Source organism: Pipistrellus hanaki (genome assembly GCF_964339955.1).
Source record: "Pipistrellus hanaki genome assembly, chromosome: 3".
Taxonomy (NCBI): domain Eukaryota; kingdom Metazoa; phylum Chordata; class Mammalia; order Chiroptera; family Vespertilionidae; genus Pipistrellus; species Pipistrellus hanaki.
Window position 1 is genome coordinate 10,265,421 of NC_140505.1, and position 17,874 is coordinate 10,283,294.

At 49.9% G+C, this 17,874-nt stretch overlaps 2 protein-coding genes across 4 annotated transcripts in view; both read right to left on the minus strand.

Moving 5' to 3' along the window:
- PDGFRL (platelet derived growth factor receptor like) overlaps positions 1-5,756 on the minus strand; it is a 38,148-nt gene extending 32,392 nt beyond the window's left edge. The window contains exon 1 of the mRNA XM_084879246.1: positions 5,611-5,756. Coding sequence (XP_084735372.1) covers positions 5,611-5,665 — 55 coding nt within the window. The 5' untranslated portion in view covers positions 5,666-5,756. The remainder of the gene's footprint in view (positions 1-5,610) is intronic.
- A 7,102-nt stretch (positions 5,757-12,858) lies between these two features.
- Positions 12,859-17,874, minus strand: part of SLC7A2 (solute carrier family 7 member 2) — a 57,263-nt gene continuing 52,247 nt past the window's right edge. For all 3 annotated transcript variants that reach the window (XM_084879240.1, XM_084879238.1, XM_084879239.1), the window contains exon 12: positions 12,859-17,343. In XM_084879240.1, coding sequence (XP_084735366.1) covers positions 17,147-17,343 — 197 coding nt within the window. In that variant the 3' untranslated portion in view covers positions 12,859-17,146. The remainder of the gene's footprint in view (positions 17,344-17,874) is intronic.

Below are 17,874 nucleotides of genomic sequence, written 5' to 3' on the forward strand. Positions count from 1 at the left end.
TATTGTAGGTAAATAAAAGTGAAAGTACATCACCACTGCATTTTTGAGACTACTGCATTGTATAGAGCAATAGGTGGTAAAATAATTTTTAAAAAATTAAATATCCTTACTGACTTCAGGTCCTGGCTACCACCTCCTAGCTTGTGATCTTGGGATGTTACTTAGCCTCTCTCTGCCTCAGATTCCTCATCTGAAAATGGAGAACTATATGGCAATGACGAAGATCTCATGGGTTGGTGGGGGGATAAACGAGTTACTGTTTTATTTATTTATTTATTTATTATTTTTTTTAAATATATTTTATTGATATTTTACAGAGAGGAAGGGAGAGAGATAGAGAGCTAGAAACGTCGATGAGAGAGAAACATCAACCAGCCGCCTCCTGTACACCCCTCACCGGGGATGTGCCCACAACCAAGGTACATGCCCCTGACCGGAATCGAACTTGGGACCTTTCAGTCCTTAGACTGACGCTCTACCACTGAGCCAAACCGGTTTTGGCAAACGAGTTACTGTTTTAAATACGGGGAGCAGTGTCTGAGCCCAGTAGGGGCCCATGAAGTGCCCCTTGTTTTGTAACCCCATGATAAGGTTCCAGGGTGATCTCCATGGTGATGGAGACAGCGGAGCTCTTATCTTCCTGGCTTACAGGTGCAGAACACTGAGACCACAGAGGCCGAGTCGTTCGCCCGAGTCACCGAGAGGGTGGTGACAAACCTACCAAAGGCCCTTTGGCCCCAGGTCTGGAGTCTCCCCTGGGTCACGCCCTCGCCTTTCAGTTCACACAGAGATGAACCTTCTGCAGCGGTTTCCCTTCGTCCCTTCGTTGGCACAGCCTCCCGCGCAGCCCCATTGTCTTAGCGGTTTCTCTGTCTCTGTGCCTCGGGCTCTGACAATGAGTTCCAAGTCAAACAAAACCTGATGCCAGGGAAGCGAGCACACCCTTCCTGGCAGGGCCGGAGATGCTCTCCCAAGGCTCACATTAGACTCCCCGAGCGCGGAGACGCCGGGCAGAGCCCCGGCTCCAGAATGAATGAATAAAGGCCGCCACGCAGGAAAACGGACGGCGCTTCTTCCGCACGCACTGGGGGCTGCAATGAACCCTTCCTTGTTCGACAAACTATTAACTCTCTCATCCGCTAGGAGAGTGTTTCCCAAACTTCTCTCATGATGAGAATCACCTGGTGGAGTTGTTAAACTACAGATCCCTGAATCCCAACTAAGAAGTGCTAAACTAGAATTTTTGGGAACATATAGGTAAAATTGTATACTTAACTTAGTGCTCTAAAACAGAGCACTAAGTTAAGTATACAATTTTACCTATATGTTTAGCACTTCTGGAGTTGGGATTCAGGGATCTGTGTTTTAACAACTCCACCAGGTGATTCTCCTCATGAGAGAAGTTTGGGAAACACTGATCTAGGGCGGTGCAGGAGGAGATAATATATTCATCAGAAGAATCCCTGACCTCGCTTTAGATCAGTCCTTAACCTCAAAGACCTGTAGCTGTTTGGGGTTTTCTCCCACAGGCAGTGAGGGGGAAGGTCTGCCCTGAGAGTAGCCTCAAAGCCAGTACCCTGCAGACATGCTGAGCAGCTCGGGGTTATACCCTGAGGGCCATGCCTCACGCTCATGTTTCCCTTCCTCCTGAACCCCCACAGGAGCACCGAGACTTCCAAGACCAGCGCTGAGCCCATGGGAAGGCACTGACATGCAACATAACGAAAAGAAAAAAGAAAATGAGAGTCTGCCCTTTCCTATCCTCTTCTAGAACCCTCCTCCAAATCGCCCCCCTACCATTTCCCAAAGTACCATTTTCTTAACAAGGCAATGTCTAGGAATCACATGCTTCTGTTCCAAGGTCAAGACCGTACTTCGAATGAATCCTTTTCCAGAATATCCATTAAACCAGGGTGGATCGCTGTTCTTTTTTATTGATTTTCCACAGAGAGGAAGGGACAGGGATAGAGAGTTAGAAACATCGATGAGAGAGAAACATCGACTAGCTGCCTCCTGCACACCCCCTACTGGGGATGTGCCCGCAACCAATGTATATGCCCTTGACCGGAATCGAACCTGGGACCTTTCAGTCCGCAGACCAACACTCTAATCACTGAGTCAAACCGGTTTTGGCTGTTCTTTTTTTTTTCTTTTCTTTTTTAATGGAGGTGATGGACATACAGCATTATGCATAGTTATTATTCCTATATGTGTACACACTGGAAAGTGATCCCTCTCCAGCTGAACCAGCTTCATTTGCTTGACTCCCAGCACACGGCCCTGCTGGCTGTTCCTCCTGCATCACCGACAACTCCTCAGTGTGCTTGGCAGCCCTTTCCCCCCTTCCCTTCCTGCCTGACCCGAGTCCCGGGGGCTCCGTCCCCTCCATCGCTAAGGACACTCCCTCTCTGAGTGGCCTCACACGGCCCCCGGGCGTCCAGCATTCATACACGGAGAGCTGCCTGGTCCCTGTCCTCACGTCACCTCCAAATCCAGGTCTGAACGCTTACTCAGCGTGGTGCTTGGAAAGCAGGCGGCAGCTCAAGTTGCAGATGGCCACACTGACCCTGGATGCTGCCCAGAACCTCCGTCCCAGGGTCCCTTTATCAGTGAACGGCAAGTCACTGACTCAGGACAAAATCCTCAGAGCCACGCATGATTATTTTCTTTCTCTCCTGCCCCATGTTCAATCCGGCAGCAAATCCTCAGAGAGGGGACTTGTTTCCTTCAAAATAGACCCTGAAGCCATCTCTTCTCCCTCCATCCACCGTGACCACCCCGGACCAAGCCTCTTCTCACCTAGACCCGTGGTCAGCAAACTGCTGCTCGCGAGCCACAAGTGGCTCGTTGGCCCCTTGAGTGTGGCTCTTCCACAAAAAACCACGGCCTAGCCGAATCTATTTTGAAGAAGTGGCGTTAGAAGAAGTTTAAGTTTAAAAAATTTGGCTCTCCAAAGAAATTTCAATCGTTGTACTGTTGGCTCTGTTGATTAATGAGTTTGCTGACCACTGTCCCAAATCAACCGATGTGAGACCCAGGTTCAAATCAGCATTGATCCAGATCAGCGAAACAGCAGTCACAAATCAATTACGCTTCATTGTTTGTTCCCGTCATCAGATAAAATATGTAGGTGATCAAAAGTTGGTAAGTACCTGTGGCTTTATATTTTTTTTTAGTGTAAAAATAGCAGCACCAACCAGTCAAGATGGTGGCAGGTGCTCCATATAAAACCTGGCAACCAGGTGCTGCGAGCCATGGCGACCTAGTGGGATCTCGGGCTGGTTAGTAACTATTTTCACGACCCCCTGTCATGGTTCAAGAGGGATGTGTGCCGTTTCAGAACTGGAGGAGAAAGAACATCACTTTCGTGAGGAGAAAGAACATCACTCCTAAAACTCCAAACGCATTCAAAACTCCAAACCAGGCACGCACAGCTGTCGGGTTAGAGCGGCTATCCACCCACCACACGCTCACAGGGAAGCCTTTTTCCATCCAACAGCCTCTCCGGGGCGTGATCAGAAACAGGGGAAGGCAGTGGGATACGGTGAGTCACGGCCTTGTGTCTGCGCTTGGCCGTGCCCCACAGCCCAACCTGCCAATCAGAGCCTGGCCCTCTGGCCTGTGCCCAGCCCCAGCCAGCCACCCCATAACTCAAACCAGAAGAGGCGTCCGTAATAGGTTTAGGGAAACTGTTGTGTAATCTAACGCGGCAGGTTTACGTTTCTAATTATGCGCTCAGTATTTTATCCATCGTCTCTACACTCTATATTTTAAAGTAGAACCTTTAAAAACAAAGACAGTGGCTACGGTCATGCCTAAAATGTACCAATTATTTCTTACGAAGGATTTCGTCTGCGTTCAACGCTCTCGGATGGCCTCACAAATGTTTGTTGCGTGTGTGTGTGACATTTAGCTAAAATAATGCTAATTCATTCAGGCAGTATGCAGCGGTTCTCATGGTCTGGGCACACGTTGGCCGGAAAAGCCTCTGGCGCCGTGTCCTGAGCCTCAGGCAGGCATCTCGGGTGAACTGTATAATCAAGCGAGTGGGTTTATTTGGAATTATTTCGTCTGGCCATCTCCTGCCCTTATCCAAAAAAAGAATATCAAATACTGCATTTCCGTCCCGTTAGCAATCACATCGGGACCTGCCAGGAGCGGTTTCGTGTCACATTTTACCTCGTGAGCTCACACCAGCTCCTCTGCGGGCAAGCAGTACCTGCTGCTTCCCAGAGCAGAAACACTCCCTACGTTTTATTCAGCCAGACTCCGGGTTAAGGGTCTCCATGCTCAGCTTCAAGTCCCACAACCGCCGTGGACTTGGCAGAGGAGGCTGTGGCATTTTGTTGGCCAGCGCTCCTGGTTTCATGGGAAAGGGAGGGACTGGTCAGGGCTGAGTGGTGGGTAAAATGCAAGCCAGGTTGAGCTGGCTGCAGCGGGAGGTTGCATAACAACAAAAGCAGCTTTTCAACCAAAACTGAGCAAAGACGGGCCGGGGCTGAGCAATTCCAAGGGCGGGTTCAGGATGCCAGGATGGCCCCAGATGCACAACAAAACACCGATCAACTAACTCCGTGGTCGGCAAACTGCAGGTCGTGAGCCACATGCAGCTCGTTGGCCCCTTGCGTGTGGCTCTTCCACAAAATACCACGGCCTGGGCGAGTCTATTTGGAAGAAGTGGTGTTAGAAGAAGTTTAAGTTTAAAAAGTCTGGCTCTCCAAAGAAATGTCAATCGTTGTCCTGTTGCTATTTGACTCATGAGTTTGCCGACACTGAACTAACTCATGGAGCCAGCGAGGCAATCGAATGCTGACAGTGCTGTGGAGACAGACACAGACAACAACAAACAACACATTCACTCACACTCACACCCCAAAATCAAGCCTGACCTTGTGGTTGGGAGTCTCAAAACAGGATGGACCCGGGACAGGCTGGCATTTTCCCCATCAGCCAGATAAGAGATGTGATGAACAGCTGTGGGGGTTGGATTCGTGCTGAGGTTTAACCCAAAGAAGTATCTGCTGTGAGGCTGAGGCAGGTCTTGCAGGATGCAAGCCCCCCCGACGGCCCAGGACCCAAACCCAGGGCTGCGGCTTGGAGGGGGAGGGGGAGGGGGAAGGGAGGAGGAGGAGGAGGAGGAGGAGGAGGAGGAGGAGGAGGAGGAGGAGGAGGAGGAGGTAGAGGCGACGGCACTTGGAGAGTTGCAGAAGCACCGGCCCCTGCCTGGCTCAGGTGGCCCCGGCCCTCAGAGCAGATCCCGGAGCTGATGCTAGACTGGGAGATGGAAGCGGCTGCGGGTCCCGTCACCTCCCAGCCCGACACGTGGACACGGGCTGGGCTTCCCGGGAGCGCTGGGCGTTCCCGGCGGGGACTGGAGGGTCGGGGTGGCTGCCAGGGGCCCAGGGCCCCAGGGGAGGTGGGAGAGGGAGGGGGGGGGAGAGGGCGGGAGGAAGGGAGAGGGAGGGAGGGAGGCCCCGCCAGGAGGGCAGGTGCACGTGGCAGGGCGCGCCGGGCCCAGCCTCCAAGGCCAGGAGTCGGGGAGCGCGGCGGGGGGACCAGGGTGGGGGTCCCGCTAACGCCGGGCTCGGACCGTCCCGCCCGGTCACTCACCATCCTCCAGCGCCTGGAGCACCAGCAGGAGCGCCAGCAGCAGCCACACCTTCATCTTCGGCGCAGGGGCGGGCGGCGGCGCGGGCGCGGTCCGGGCGCAGCGCGGGGCGGGCGCCGGCGGGTGGGCGGGCGCCGGGGACGCCCCGCCGGCGGGTTCGGTTTCCTGAGGAGGGACGCGGTTTGGGGAAAAGTCTTGGGATTTTTAAAATTCCGCCTGCAGCTCTCCTGCCCCCTGGCGGCGCGGCGCGGGGCGGCGGGGAGCCCATCCCAGCGGCTCCGGTCCCGGTGGCCGGGCTCCCCCTCGGGAAGACCGGGCCCTGCGGGGGCTGGCGGGGTCCCCGCGGCCAGGAAGGTCCAAATGCCCCACCGCTCAGGCGGGGCCCGAAGCTGTGTAAAAAGTGCCCCAACATCTCCTTCCCAGAGGCCCGCCACCTGTGCTCACAGCGAGCCCATCACCCAGCTGTGCCCACGGCGAGCCCACCGTCACCTGAGCCCACGGCGAGCCCACCGCCACCTGTGCCCACAGCGAGCCCACCGTCACCTGTGCCCACAGCGAGCCCACCGTCACCTGTGCCCACAGCGAGCCCATCACCACCTGTGCCCACAGCGAGCCCACCGCCACCTGTGCCCACAGCGAGCCCATCGCCACCTGTGCCCACAGCGAGCCCATCGCCACCTGTGCCCACAGCGAGCCCATCGCCCCACCTGTGCCCACAGCGAGCCCATCGCCCCACCTGTGCCCACAGCGAGCCCATCGCCCAGCTGTGCCCACGGCGAGCCCACCGCCACCTGTGCCCACGGCGAGCCCACCGCCACCTGTGCCCACGGCGAGCCCACCGCCACCTGTGCCCACGGCGAGCCCACCGTCACCTGAGCCCACGGCGAGCCCACCGCCACCTGTGCCCACAGCGAGCCCACCGTCACCTGTGCCCACAGCGAGCCCACCGTCACCTGTGCCCACAGCGAGCCCATCACCACCTGTGCCCACAGCGAGCCCACCGCCACCTGTGCCCACAGCGAGCCCATCGCCACCTGTGCCCACAGCGAGCCCATCGCCACCTGTGCCCACAGCGAGCCCATCGCCCCACCTGTGCCCACAGCGAGCCCATCGCCCCACCTGTGCCCACAGCGAGCCCATCGCCCAGCTGTGCCCACGGCGAGCCCACCGCCACCTGTGCCCACGGCGAGCCCACCGCCACCTGTGCCCACGGCGAGCCCACCGCCACCTGTGCCCACGGCGAGCCCACCGTCACCTGTGCCCACAGCAAGCCTCAGTTAGAGGGCCAGCCATCAGGCTGCCCTGGACCAACACACACCCCACCGCCTCCTGTACACACACACATACACATCACACCATACACTATGCTTCCTAGTCAAGACCAGCACTCTGGGTGGCCTCTAAATGTAGACTCTACTTTCTTCCAGGAAGCTCCTCAGTTCTAGCAAATTCTTCCCTCCCAGGGGTCTTCAAACTACGGCCCGCGGGCCACATGCGGCCCCCAGGGGAGTCTGATCCGGCCCGCCAGGTTTTTTGGGCAGTGAGCGCAGCCGAGGTGTTACAGTAGGAATTAGTAGTTCATATAGTCCGGCCCTCCAGCTCTCTGAGGGACCGTGATCTGGCCCCCACTTTAAAAAGTGTGAGGACCCCTGCGAGTCCAGACCCTCCTGTGCTCATCACAAAGCGTCCTGAGGAGGTGACTCCGGTGGAGAGAAAAAGGCGTTGCAAACTAAAATAGAATTAAATGCTAACCTGCGCAGTACACGCTGTGAATAGCGGAGTGGTTCAGAGAGGGAAGTGCAGGCGGAGGAGGAGGAGACCAGGGAGGGGAGGCCTTGGACTTGGAGAGCAGGGGGCCGGGGAGGGCGCTGAGGAGCCCACGCTGTCCGGTGCCGGCCAAGGTCAGGGGGCCAAGGCAGGCAGCAAGAACAACTGGCCAGATCGGAAGAGCGTGGGAACAGAGGGACATGAGACGGAACCAGCAGCCTGGGGCTGGGCACGGGGCTGGGCACGGGGCTGTGGGGGTGGAGGATTAGGCACCCCCGTGCCTGGGCGGGGGCCCAGCCCAGGTTTCTGAGCTTTGGGCTCGTCAGGGGAAAGCAGCTGCAGGTGTGGGCGGCTGGGGGTGGGGTGGGGGGGTCAGGTGGGGAGCAGGGCCCCCATCCCGCTGGCCCGCTCACACATTACAGCTCACAGCCAGCAGGTCAGACAGCGGGAGGGGCCTTCCCCTCAGCACCACGGAGGCAGCGCTGCCGTGTGTGACACGCGTGCTTAGCAGCCACTCAGGAGGAACCAGGAATCCACCTTCCATCGTCAGTTCTGGGCCTGGCTTCGCCGGTGGGGTGGAAGTCCCAGGGTCAGGCCCTGCCTCTGCCAGGACCTCTCCGCCCCTCCCTCCCACAGCTCCCCGGAGCTCCCTGGAGGCTTACCGTGTTGGTATAAAGGTGGAGACAGCACTCCTGCTTCTGAGGCCTGCACACGGCCTGGGGGCACGGCCTGCCACATCCCGGGGAGCACTGTGGGCGGAGCATCCAGGAGCACACACAGGGGCTGCTCCCCACGGAGACCCGTCCCATCCTGCCCCTGTGAGGTTGGCACCCGTCGCTCTGAGTGGGAGCCTGGGTTCACCACGCAGCCAGGCAGGACCTGCTGACAGCACATCCGTTCTGCGCCCATTCCATCATCCCGGCCTCCCTGCACAGGCTCCAGCCGCTAACTTTCCTGACTGGGATGTGGCCACAACCCCCTAAGTACACTTTCAAATTGGGTAAGTGGCATACAGAAAGAAAAAAAAAATGGAATTTTACTTTTCTATCACGTACACGTTAGCTAAGTGTAGGTACCTAAACTATCCTAGGTGTGTGCCATGGGCTGAATTGGGCCCTCCTCACCCCTACCCCCAATTTAAAAAAAAAAAATATATATATATATATATATTTTATTGACTTTTTTTACAGAGAGGAAGGGAGAGGGATAAAGTCAGAACCATCAATGAGAGAGAAACATCTATCAGCTGCCTCCTGCACACCTCCCACCAGGGATGTGCCCGCAACTAAGGTACATGCCCTTGACTGGAATCGAACCTGGGACCTTTCTGTCCACAGGCGGACTCTCCATCCACTGAGCCAAACCGGTCAGGGCCCCAATTTTTTCCAAAATGATGACATCCTAACCTCCAGTACTTCAGAATGTGACCACATTTGGAGCTAGGGTCTTTGAGGAGGGAATTAAGTCAGGATTAGGTTTTTGGGTTTGGCACGAACCCGATCTGACTGGCATCCTTGCCAGTAAGAAGGGGAAGTGGACACACAGACGCAGGCGCAGAGGGAAGCTCATGTGAAGATTCAGGGGGAAGCTGACCATCTACAAGCCCAGGAGAGAGGCCCCAAAAGACACCAACCACCCTGCTGACATCTTTTTTTTTTTTTTTAAATAAATATATTCTTATTGATTTCAGAGAGGAAGGGAGAGGGAGAGAGACAGAGAGAGATAGAAACATCAATGATGAGAGAGAATCATTGATCGGCTGCCTCCTGCACGGCCCCCTCCGGGGATCAAGCCTGCAACCTAGGTATGTGCCCCTGGCCAGAATCGAACCTGGGACCCTTCAGTGCACAGGCCTTTATCCACTGAGCCAAACCGGCTAGGGCCCTGCTGACACGTAATCTCTGAGTTAAAGCCGTCGGGGCTGTGAGAATGCACGTCTGTGGTTTAGGCCAAAAAGCCTGTAGCCATCACTTGGGAACCAGGACCGTGGGCCAGGATGGGAGCGAGGGCTGCCAGGAACACAGGGGCTTTCCAGGGCTTGTTACCCTTGAGAGAGACGACTTCATGATGACTCTGAATCAGAAAAATAAAGCTGCCAGGCTTGTATTTTTTATGGGTTTGATTTCACTGTGAAAACCCGTGTGCTTTGTCTCCAGGGTGAGAAGGAATTTTATTATGAGAATCTCAGTTTATGTGGATCTTTCCCATTCTTTCTCCAACCATGGCCATAACACTGGCCAATTACAACAAGCCGTGGCTTACAGGTCAAAGTCAAGTCTAATTTGAAGCCTGAATTCCCAAGGCATGATTCACTTTTGTATGTTTGCATCTTTTCTATTACATTTATTGGGGATGACATTGGTAAATAAAATTATACAGGTTTCAAGTATACAATTCTAGGAGGTACCCTCTGGGTATTACTTTGTGTGTTTACTACCCCAAGTCAAATCTTTTATTACCATATATCTGACCCCGTGACCTTTTACACCCTCCCACCCTCCTTCTCTCTGGTAACCACCCTACTGTTGTCTATGTAGTTTTTAGTTGATGTCTTGGGTTTTTAGATAAATGACCATATTACCTGCAAATCCATGTTTCCTTATTAACTATTGTCTGGCTGCTCCCTCCACCTCACTCTTACGTTAATTAGCTTTTAGTGTTTATAATCCATTCAACCCTGACCTCATGACGCACAATGTGGCTTGGCACCAACCAGGGGTCCAGGCCTCCCTGAATCATCAGCTACTTCCTGATGTGGGAGGAGAGGAGGCTGAGAACACAGAAAACAGCCTTTTACAAACAGTGTCCAGCCAGGCCTGAGTGGCTGAGCATCAACCTGTGAACCAGGAGGCCACGGTTCGATTCCCCGTCAGGGCACATGCACGGGTTATGGGCTTGATCCCCAGTAGGGGGCGTACAGAAGGCAGCCGATCCATGATTCTCTTTCATCATTGATCTCTCTCTCTCCCTGAAATCAACTTAAAAATATATATTTAAAAATAAAAATAAAGTAAAAGAAAAGCAGTGTCCAGGGAAGCACCATCACCCTCGGGAGGGCACAGCATCCTCAGAGCGATTGCGTCAGCGCCTTCCTCAGAGCTCAGCCCGCAGCCCCAGGCATTGACCCGGCAGAGGCAGAGCTGGAGAGGAGAGTGGTGGAGGGAGGAACAGAAATCAGCAAAAGGAAGGGAGAAGTGAGCGTGGTCCAGGGTCGGGAGCAGAGATAGCCCTCTGTGCTGATGTACCCGCTGTCCCGCTGTCCGTTAGTCACAGCTCTAAATGCCGCAGGGAAGAAGGACAACTCTAAGCTAAAATGCAAATGACAAGAAAACCTCAATCCTCTCCTTTCTTTGGCTTTTCTTTACTTAATGGGCCTTCCTTCCTCCTTTGAATATCTGTGCCTCTTTGCTTTGTCTGTTTGCTTTTTCAATGCTCACTTTTTGAAAAGCATTTTCTACTGGTCATTTACAACTTCATGCCTATTGAAGTCGGTGTTTCAGTTTCAAGAATATTGCCAAAATCGGTTTGGCTCAGTGGATAGAGAGTGAGCCTGCGGACTGAAAGGTCCCGGGTTTGATTCTGGTCAAGGGCATGTACCTTGGTTGTAGGCAAATCTCCAGTAGGGGGTGTGCAAGAGGCAGCTGATCAATGATTCTCTCTCATTGATGTTTCTAACTCTCTATCCCTCTCCCTTGCTCTCTGTAAAAAATCAATACTATATATATATATATATATATATATATATATATATATATATATATATATATATTTAAAAAAAGAATATTGGACTTTAGGTCTGATCTCTACCCTCCGTCTTTGCACGGAAATGTGTCGGGCATCAGGGAGCAGGTTGAGGAAGATAATGGAGCCCCGGAGACTCCGCCATTGGGACCACAAGAGGGCTGTGGTACCTGTGGATTAAGGGACCCGGAGCCCAGGAATGAGCTTGTTCCCGTGTCGGAGATAGGAGCCCAGCCTGTGGTATCATGCTCCTGGGTAGTGGAGTCTGCCTTGTGTTCTCCTCTTCATGTGGACCACTCCCGTCTCAGTGGAGTCACAGGATGCTTTACCCAGGATCGGTGACATCTGCCATGTCTGGGACCTCCAAGTACTTAAGAGTTGGCTATGAATCTGTTACTAGACTGTTTTAAGTAAGTAAATCAGCATGGAGCTGAGTTTATTTCTAGATAGGGTCTCCATTCATTGACCTACTTTGAGATCATGTGATTATGGGTGAGTTTGAGATGTCTTTGAGAATTTTTTTTTGAGACATTTCGTGGAATGAATGAAGTGAATCACTCTGTCCACACAGATGATGGATACTAGTCCGCACCATCAGCACTCCGTGGGCCTGGAGCCCTTAGCCTGTGGCCTTCTTTAAAGAACACGGAGGAGAAGGTGTCCTGTTTCGGGGAGTTCCTGGCTGGCCCCACAGCCCAGACACAGCTCCTGGGGCATCCCTCCCCCCCCCCCCGCCACATGATCCTCTGGTTCCAAAGCAGAGGTGGTACAACCAAACCTGGTCACCATCCTCATCAAGCCACCAATCAGGTAAAGGAGGTTTTCAGCTCCTCCTTGGCAAATACTTTGCTGTTTCCGCTTGGTTTTCAATGCTGGCTTAACTTGATCTTAAAGTTTTTAAACCAACATCGTGTTCCCTCCAACGTACTAGAACAAATAGCCATTCAGTGTATACACAGAGACATTTCAAAATTAAACAAGCGAATTGAAGAGGTTTGGGGGATTACATGAGCATTGCCAGAAAACCCTTTGATTCCTCCCTCCCAAGAGGGTAAATAGGGTTGAAGTTGGTAAATATTCATCCACTACACTGTAAAAAAATGTCTTAGTTACAGAGAACTGATCACCGATTATTCGAGGCTATGATTCGGTCAGGAACACATTGAGGAGCTTCTCACACACAAAATCCATGTCAGAGAGACTGGTCCATCAAAGGGCAGTGGAGTGGTGGATTGCAGGGTGGTCCTGAGGTGGTCTGCTTCAGGAGCAACTGCTATTTTTTGGAAGGTGCCATTAGGATTGAGCACATGTGAAGGCATTTCCGTTATCTCATAGGACTTGGCTAGTCACACAGTAAGCCCTAGGCTCCCCACTGAGTAGTATTAACGATGTCATTATTTCCATTGGAGATTTAAAGACTCCCAAATTTTTAAAAAGCCCTGGCTGCTTTTTGTTTTGTTTTGCCCTGGCTGGTTTGGGCCAGTGGATGAGGTATCAGCCTGTGAACTGAAGGGTCCCAGTTCGGTTCCAGTTCGGTTCCAGTCAGGGGCACATGCCCAGATGGTAGGCTTGATCCCCAGCAGGAGGCAGTGATCGATGATTCTCTCTCATCATTGATATTTCTATCTCTGTCCCTCTCCCTTCCTCTCTGGAATAAATAAAGATATATATATATATAGCATTTTAAATTAGGTAAGTGTGAAATGTAGACTTCAGTTTGTGTGATACACATGCATACGACATTATTACAAGTTGTATTAAAATTTATTTAAAAAATACATGGTCACATTAGAAAGCCTATTTTACAGTGGTAAAGCAGCAACAGTTTTCATTTATTACAAATTCTAAAAAATAATCCAACTTTGTAAGTAAAAAGGAACGCTGATTATCATTAGAAACATTTACATTTAAAATTACCTACCCAACAAACACACTGTTCCATTCTCACAAGTCCGATGCATTTGTTGGTTTCTACAGACACAGAATTTCTGTAGGGTTTTGGGCCCCGTCTACAGTTTCTATTGAGTACAATGGTAACAAGAGAAAGCAAGAAAATAACCGGGCACCCCCTGGTGGACACAAAGATAAAGAGCCTGTCAACCAGGCATGGGCCAGAGATACACACACCACCCTGTTAGTCCTACAAGGTTCTTCATCAACCCGACCTTGGCCCATGCACTTCCACCCAAGGCGGTCAGTGGCAGTCCGGGGGATTGCAGTAAGACACGCCTTATGGTGCCACTTCCAGGAAGCAGCCATCCTTCCCATGAGGCACAGAGGTTCCTTCTTGATCATCCACCTTGAGGCACTCATGAGGTATTTGGAACTGATATTATGGACCGCACACTACCTTACGTTCAGGTGAAGCCTTTGACTTCATATCCTCCCCTGACATGCCAAGACCCCACCCAACAGGGAGCTACGGCTGCCCATACTCTGCAGGCTGCATGATCCTGGAACCAGCCCAGGGTCCTGGTTCGTGACCCCCACGGGGCCCCAGTGGTCAGTGACGGCTCTTTAAGGCCAGAGATGGTGGCAGTGGCTTCAGCCACGGTGAGTAAGAGCTAAGTAGAGGGCTCCAGCAGATAGGGTTGCCAGCTGGGTTGAGCCATAGCTGAATGCAATCAGTAAGACTAAACTGGGCACATATATAAACAATAATGAATATTACAAAAACCGACAACCCAGAACACAGAAAGCCATTTTAAAATGTTTAAACATAATTATACGGGGGGGGGGGGGGGGGGGGTTAGGGGGGGAACCCAACACAGCAAAAGAAGGCAAGCAACCGTACTTCCAAATCTACATTTAACATGACTGTGCTGGCACCATGTCCTGCCTGAACTTGAATACATTTCCCCTTGATGGTTCAGGACATGTTAGAGAATGAAAGTAGAAAATGTACAGAGAAGACACTACTGCATTTTGGCACTAGTAAAATAAAACCACCAATCCCACCCCTTCAAACCCACACTGATCTTCATTTTCATACCCTAAGATGTGCAATGCAGTCCTTTAAAGTTCTGTATCAAGAGAACCTATTTCCTAGTGCAAAAAAAAAAAAAAAAAAAAAAAAGGTAACAAGCTGTGTTTATGCAATCACAGTTAAGAGGATGTGTATATGTACTTTGTAATTTTTGGAGAGGCTTTCACAGAAGTGTGATTAATAACTAGTGAAATCTATACAACACGCTTTGGTAATCTTAAGAAAGGAAAAACAACACTTTGTTCAAAAGGTTATAGTTCAAGTGGAGGAACGGGGAAGTGGTACCAGCGCTGGCAGTACCAGCTTTTCCTAGATGTACCAGGACAGAGATGCAGAAAAGGTACCACAGAGACAAGTAAACAGCAACACCCTAATATTCCTACCCCCCTCCATTTCAGATTAGAAAGCACCTGTTGCAATGAACTAGAGTTTAGTGATTTCGTCTCAGGAACATTATAAATAAAGCTTTCTTAAAGAATCTATCTATAGAAAATATCATATATACAAAATCACTGTGCATTTCAAAATACTTTAAAACCTAAACTTTTATATAAGCATACCCATCAATACAAAACATTATATTTTCTCTACATCAGTTGTATGTTTTTTTATCCACACAATGGCATTATTTCCAAAGCCCATCACAAACCCAACTGACTTTTATACTCACATTTGAAATACACAGACCTACATATACATATACATATACATATATATAATATATACACACTCGCACATACAGACACACATTTGAAGGAAAAAAATAACACAGTCACTGACAAAGCATCTTTTCATAGACATTTGTGTTTGCAATGTTTCAATGTGGAAAAAATAATTTTTAACTGAATTCTGCTCCTAAATGAACATACGGGGCATAATAGTTTTAGCTGCCTCTCACGTTCTAAACAAGTTTCTTGATTTTGTTACAATGAAAGAGTTAAATATTCATATAAGAAGTACCTCATGTTCTCTGGGTGAAGGGCCTATTCTAGATTGGGATAAAAGGGGTTCTCGCAATATGGTTATGATAGCAAAGGTCTCCGAGCATCCCTTCAGTCCTTACAAGTCTCCTTTCCCCCTGCCTCGCCAGTGAAACACGCAGCTTTGAAGAGAATTCTCAGCCGCAGATTTTGCCATGAACACCCCGGGGATTGTGGAATGTCAGGACTGAGTTCTATGTCAGGGACTCCAGGAGTCTAGCAGCCCAGAACCCAGGCTTCCTACTTTTTTGTTTGGTATTTAATCACAACAAAGTCTTGGTTAGATATTCGGTCACGACTGGCTTTTTAATGGCGTCAATACAATCACTGATCTCTTAGAAGGGCTGTCGGAAACGTGCTCCTTGTTTCTGGATGAGGCTGGCCACCTGGTGTGCTTGACAGCACTTGTCCCGGGAATGCAACCCATTATACGTGTATTGAGCCTTTTTGCTCTCATCTGGTTGACCATTTAATGATGTGTAAGAAAAACAATTCATGAGAAGCAAATCACACTGCAGGTAAATAGTCTACGAGTAGAGAACCCTACAAAGTAAAATATAGTATTTAGAGATCTTACACATAAAAGCAAATTATTTACTCACAGAAAGGTTACTGTCTTCTATAGCTTTAATTTGGTTAATTTTTTAACTTAAAGTTTTAAACAATCATGTACTTAACCAAAATATTTTATTGGCCAACCAGTGATAGAATACTGGCGTTTTCATGAGTGGCTTCAGTGTGGCCATTTAAAAATAAATAAAATTAAAAGTGCTAAACTTTTATGGGGAGGGGGTTGAAAAACATCTCTAAATGTTTCTGAAAAAACAGCCAAATTAGATCTGTACCCCTTGAATCGAGCCAAATGCTCTTTAATATCTGAATAGGCACTTTAAAATTAGGACAGAGGAATTTTCCTGCTTTTATCCCTTCATTTTCCCCCTCTTTTGCATGTAGTATAGATAGAATTTCCTACTGTAGTCCTCATTTCTAGGACAAGACAAGACAAAATAATGGAAGAAAGAGAGGAGTGGATTCTTTGTCTGATAGGGTTAAAACACCTCACTGATTAGTTTTTAAATAATGGAAAGAAGTATGAACCATTCCACCAGCAATGTGATCCGGGAGACTCTATTGGCTTTATTTTAAGTGACTTTTAAAACAAGGATGCTTGGTATCTACTGACCCACGCTATCATCTAACTCTGATTCTCAAACATATACTCACCACTGCCCCTTACACCAGCTTTCTGGCCATAGGGGCCACCTACCACACAAAGGTCTTACATAGATCACACTGCCTGTCTCAAGGCCCTGATTGGGCCGAGTGGGCATATCACTCACAGCAGGTGAAGGCCTGATATGTAAGGACCACTGCTCTCAAAGAAGACCACAAGTCAAAGGGTTGTCCTCTGGTCTGCGCCCTGTGTAGCATGGAGGGTGCAAATCCTCCTGCTGGCTAAAGTTTTAGCAAACTGTCACACTTTGTAGAAGAAAGCTCTGCACTAAACCCACGGCTGGCATTTGTAAGTTACAGAAATGGCTTGTGTCTTATCCCCTCCTCTTACTCCTGACCACTGACAGACTCCCAGATGAGGAGCTGCAGGTGAAACCTGTTCTAAGTTGGCATTAATGAAATCTAACAAGGAAAAGCAACAGTCCTTTCTCTAACAATACCAAGCACATACAACACACTCTTTGATTCAGTGATTACCTCTATTTCAGTATGTGTACCATGTGACCCCAAATCATGACAAACACTGGAAAAATGTCAAGCAGTAACAGTAAAACACCAACAACTTTTACCATGGGTATTCCCCAACACACACACACACACACACACACACACACACACACACACACACGCACACTGGGAGATAGCACTAGGATAGAGCTCAGGTTTCCCCAGGTAAAATCCACCACCTGAGGAAGTGCTGTCCAGGTGAGTATAAATTAGGGTGAACTATGTCTGCAGCAAACCCATGACAAGCTAGCATGAGGATGACATTCTGCTGGTTTGCTCAGGATACATACATGAAGACTACGACCTGTTCGGCTCCTACAAGCGTTAGCATTCGCTCGTCTTTTCACTGAGTATGTAAGGTAAACTGAGGTTTCTTTGGTGATGGTCATTTGCTTGAATGGCAGCTTTCTCTTCGGTTGCTGCGTCGATGTTGTCTGAATACGAATCTTCGTCTTCATCTTCATCCCTTGAATGCCCCTCCAGGCTGTGTCGAATGCCGTAGGTGAAGTAAATCAGGAAACCTTTTAGAGAACAAAGCATCAGTGTTTAGGTGTGTCAGAAATGGCCGTTGGAGCATGGACAATTTTAATACAAACTCAATAGGGCCTTTTGCCTTCTCTTTCTGTGTCACCAGGAGAGGCCAAGTTCTGTGTCCAGAGCAACTGTTAACAGCTATGCTGACGGGGATTAGAAGACAATGTTTTAAGGATCCTCAAAAAAATAGTTTATGACTTTTATATATGGACATTCTGCTGGGCTTTAGTGTTGCTGTTTTTAAGGATTGGTTGAGAGTTTTGGGTTGTTGTGAAATGCATTATAATTTTCCGCTTTAACATTATGGGAAGTAGGCTACCAATTAGCATATGGGCATGTCCAATTATCAGGAATGATTCTACTTCCTCTCCTGTCCTCAGAGGTCCAAGGATCCAGCCCTCCCTGTCCTCAGATAAAGGCACGAACACGACCATTTTACCGAAACTAAAGCACAAAACTAGGTCACCCAGCTAATCAATGGCAGAGCTGGATTCAAATCCAGAGAATCTGACTCTGTA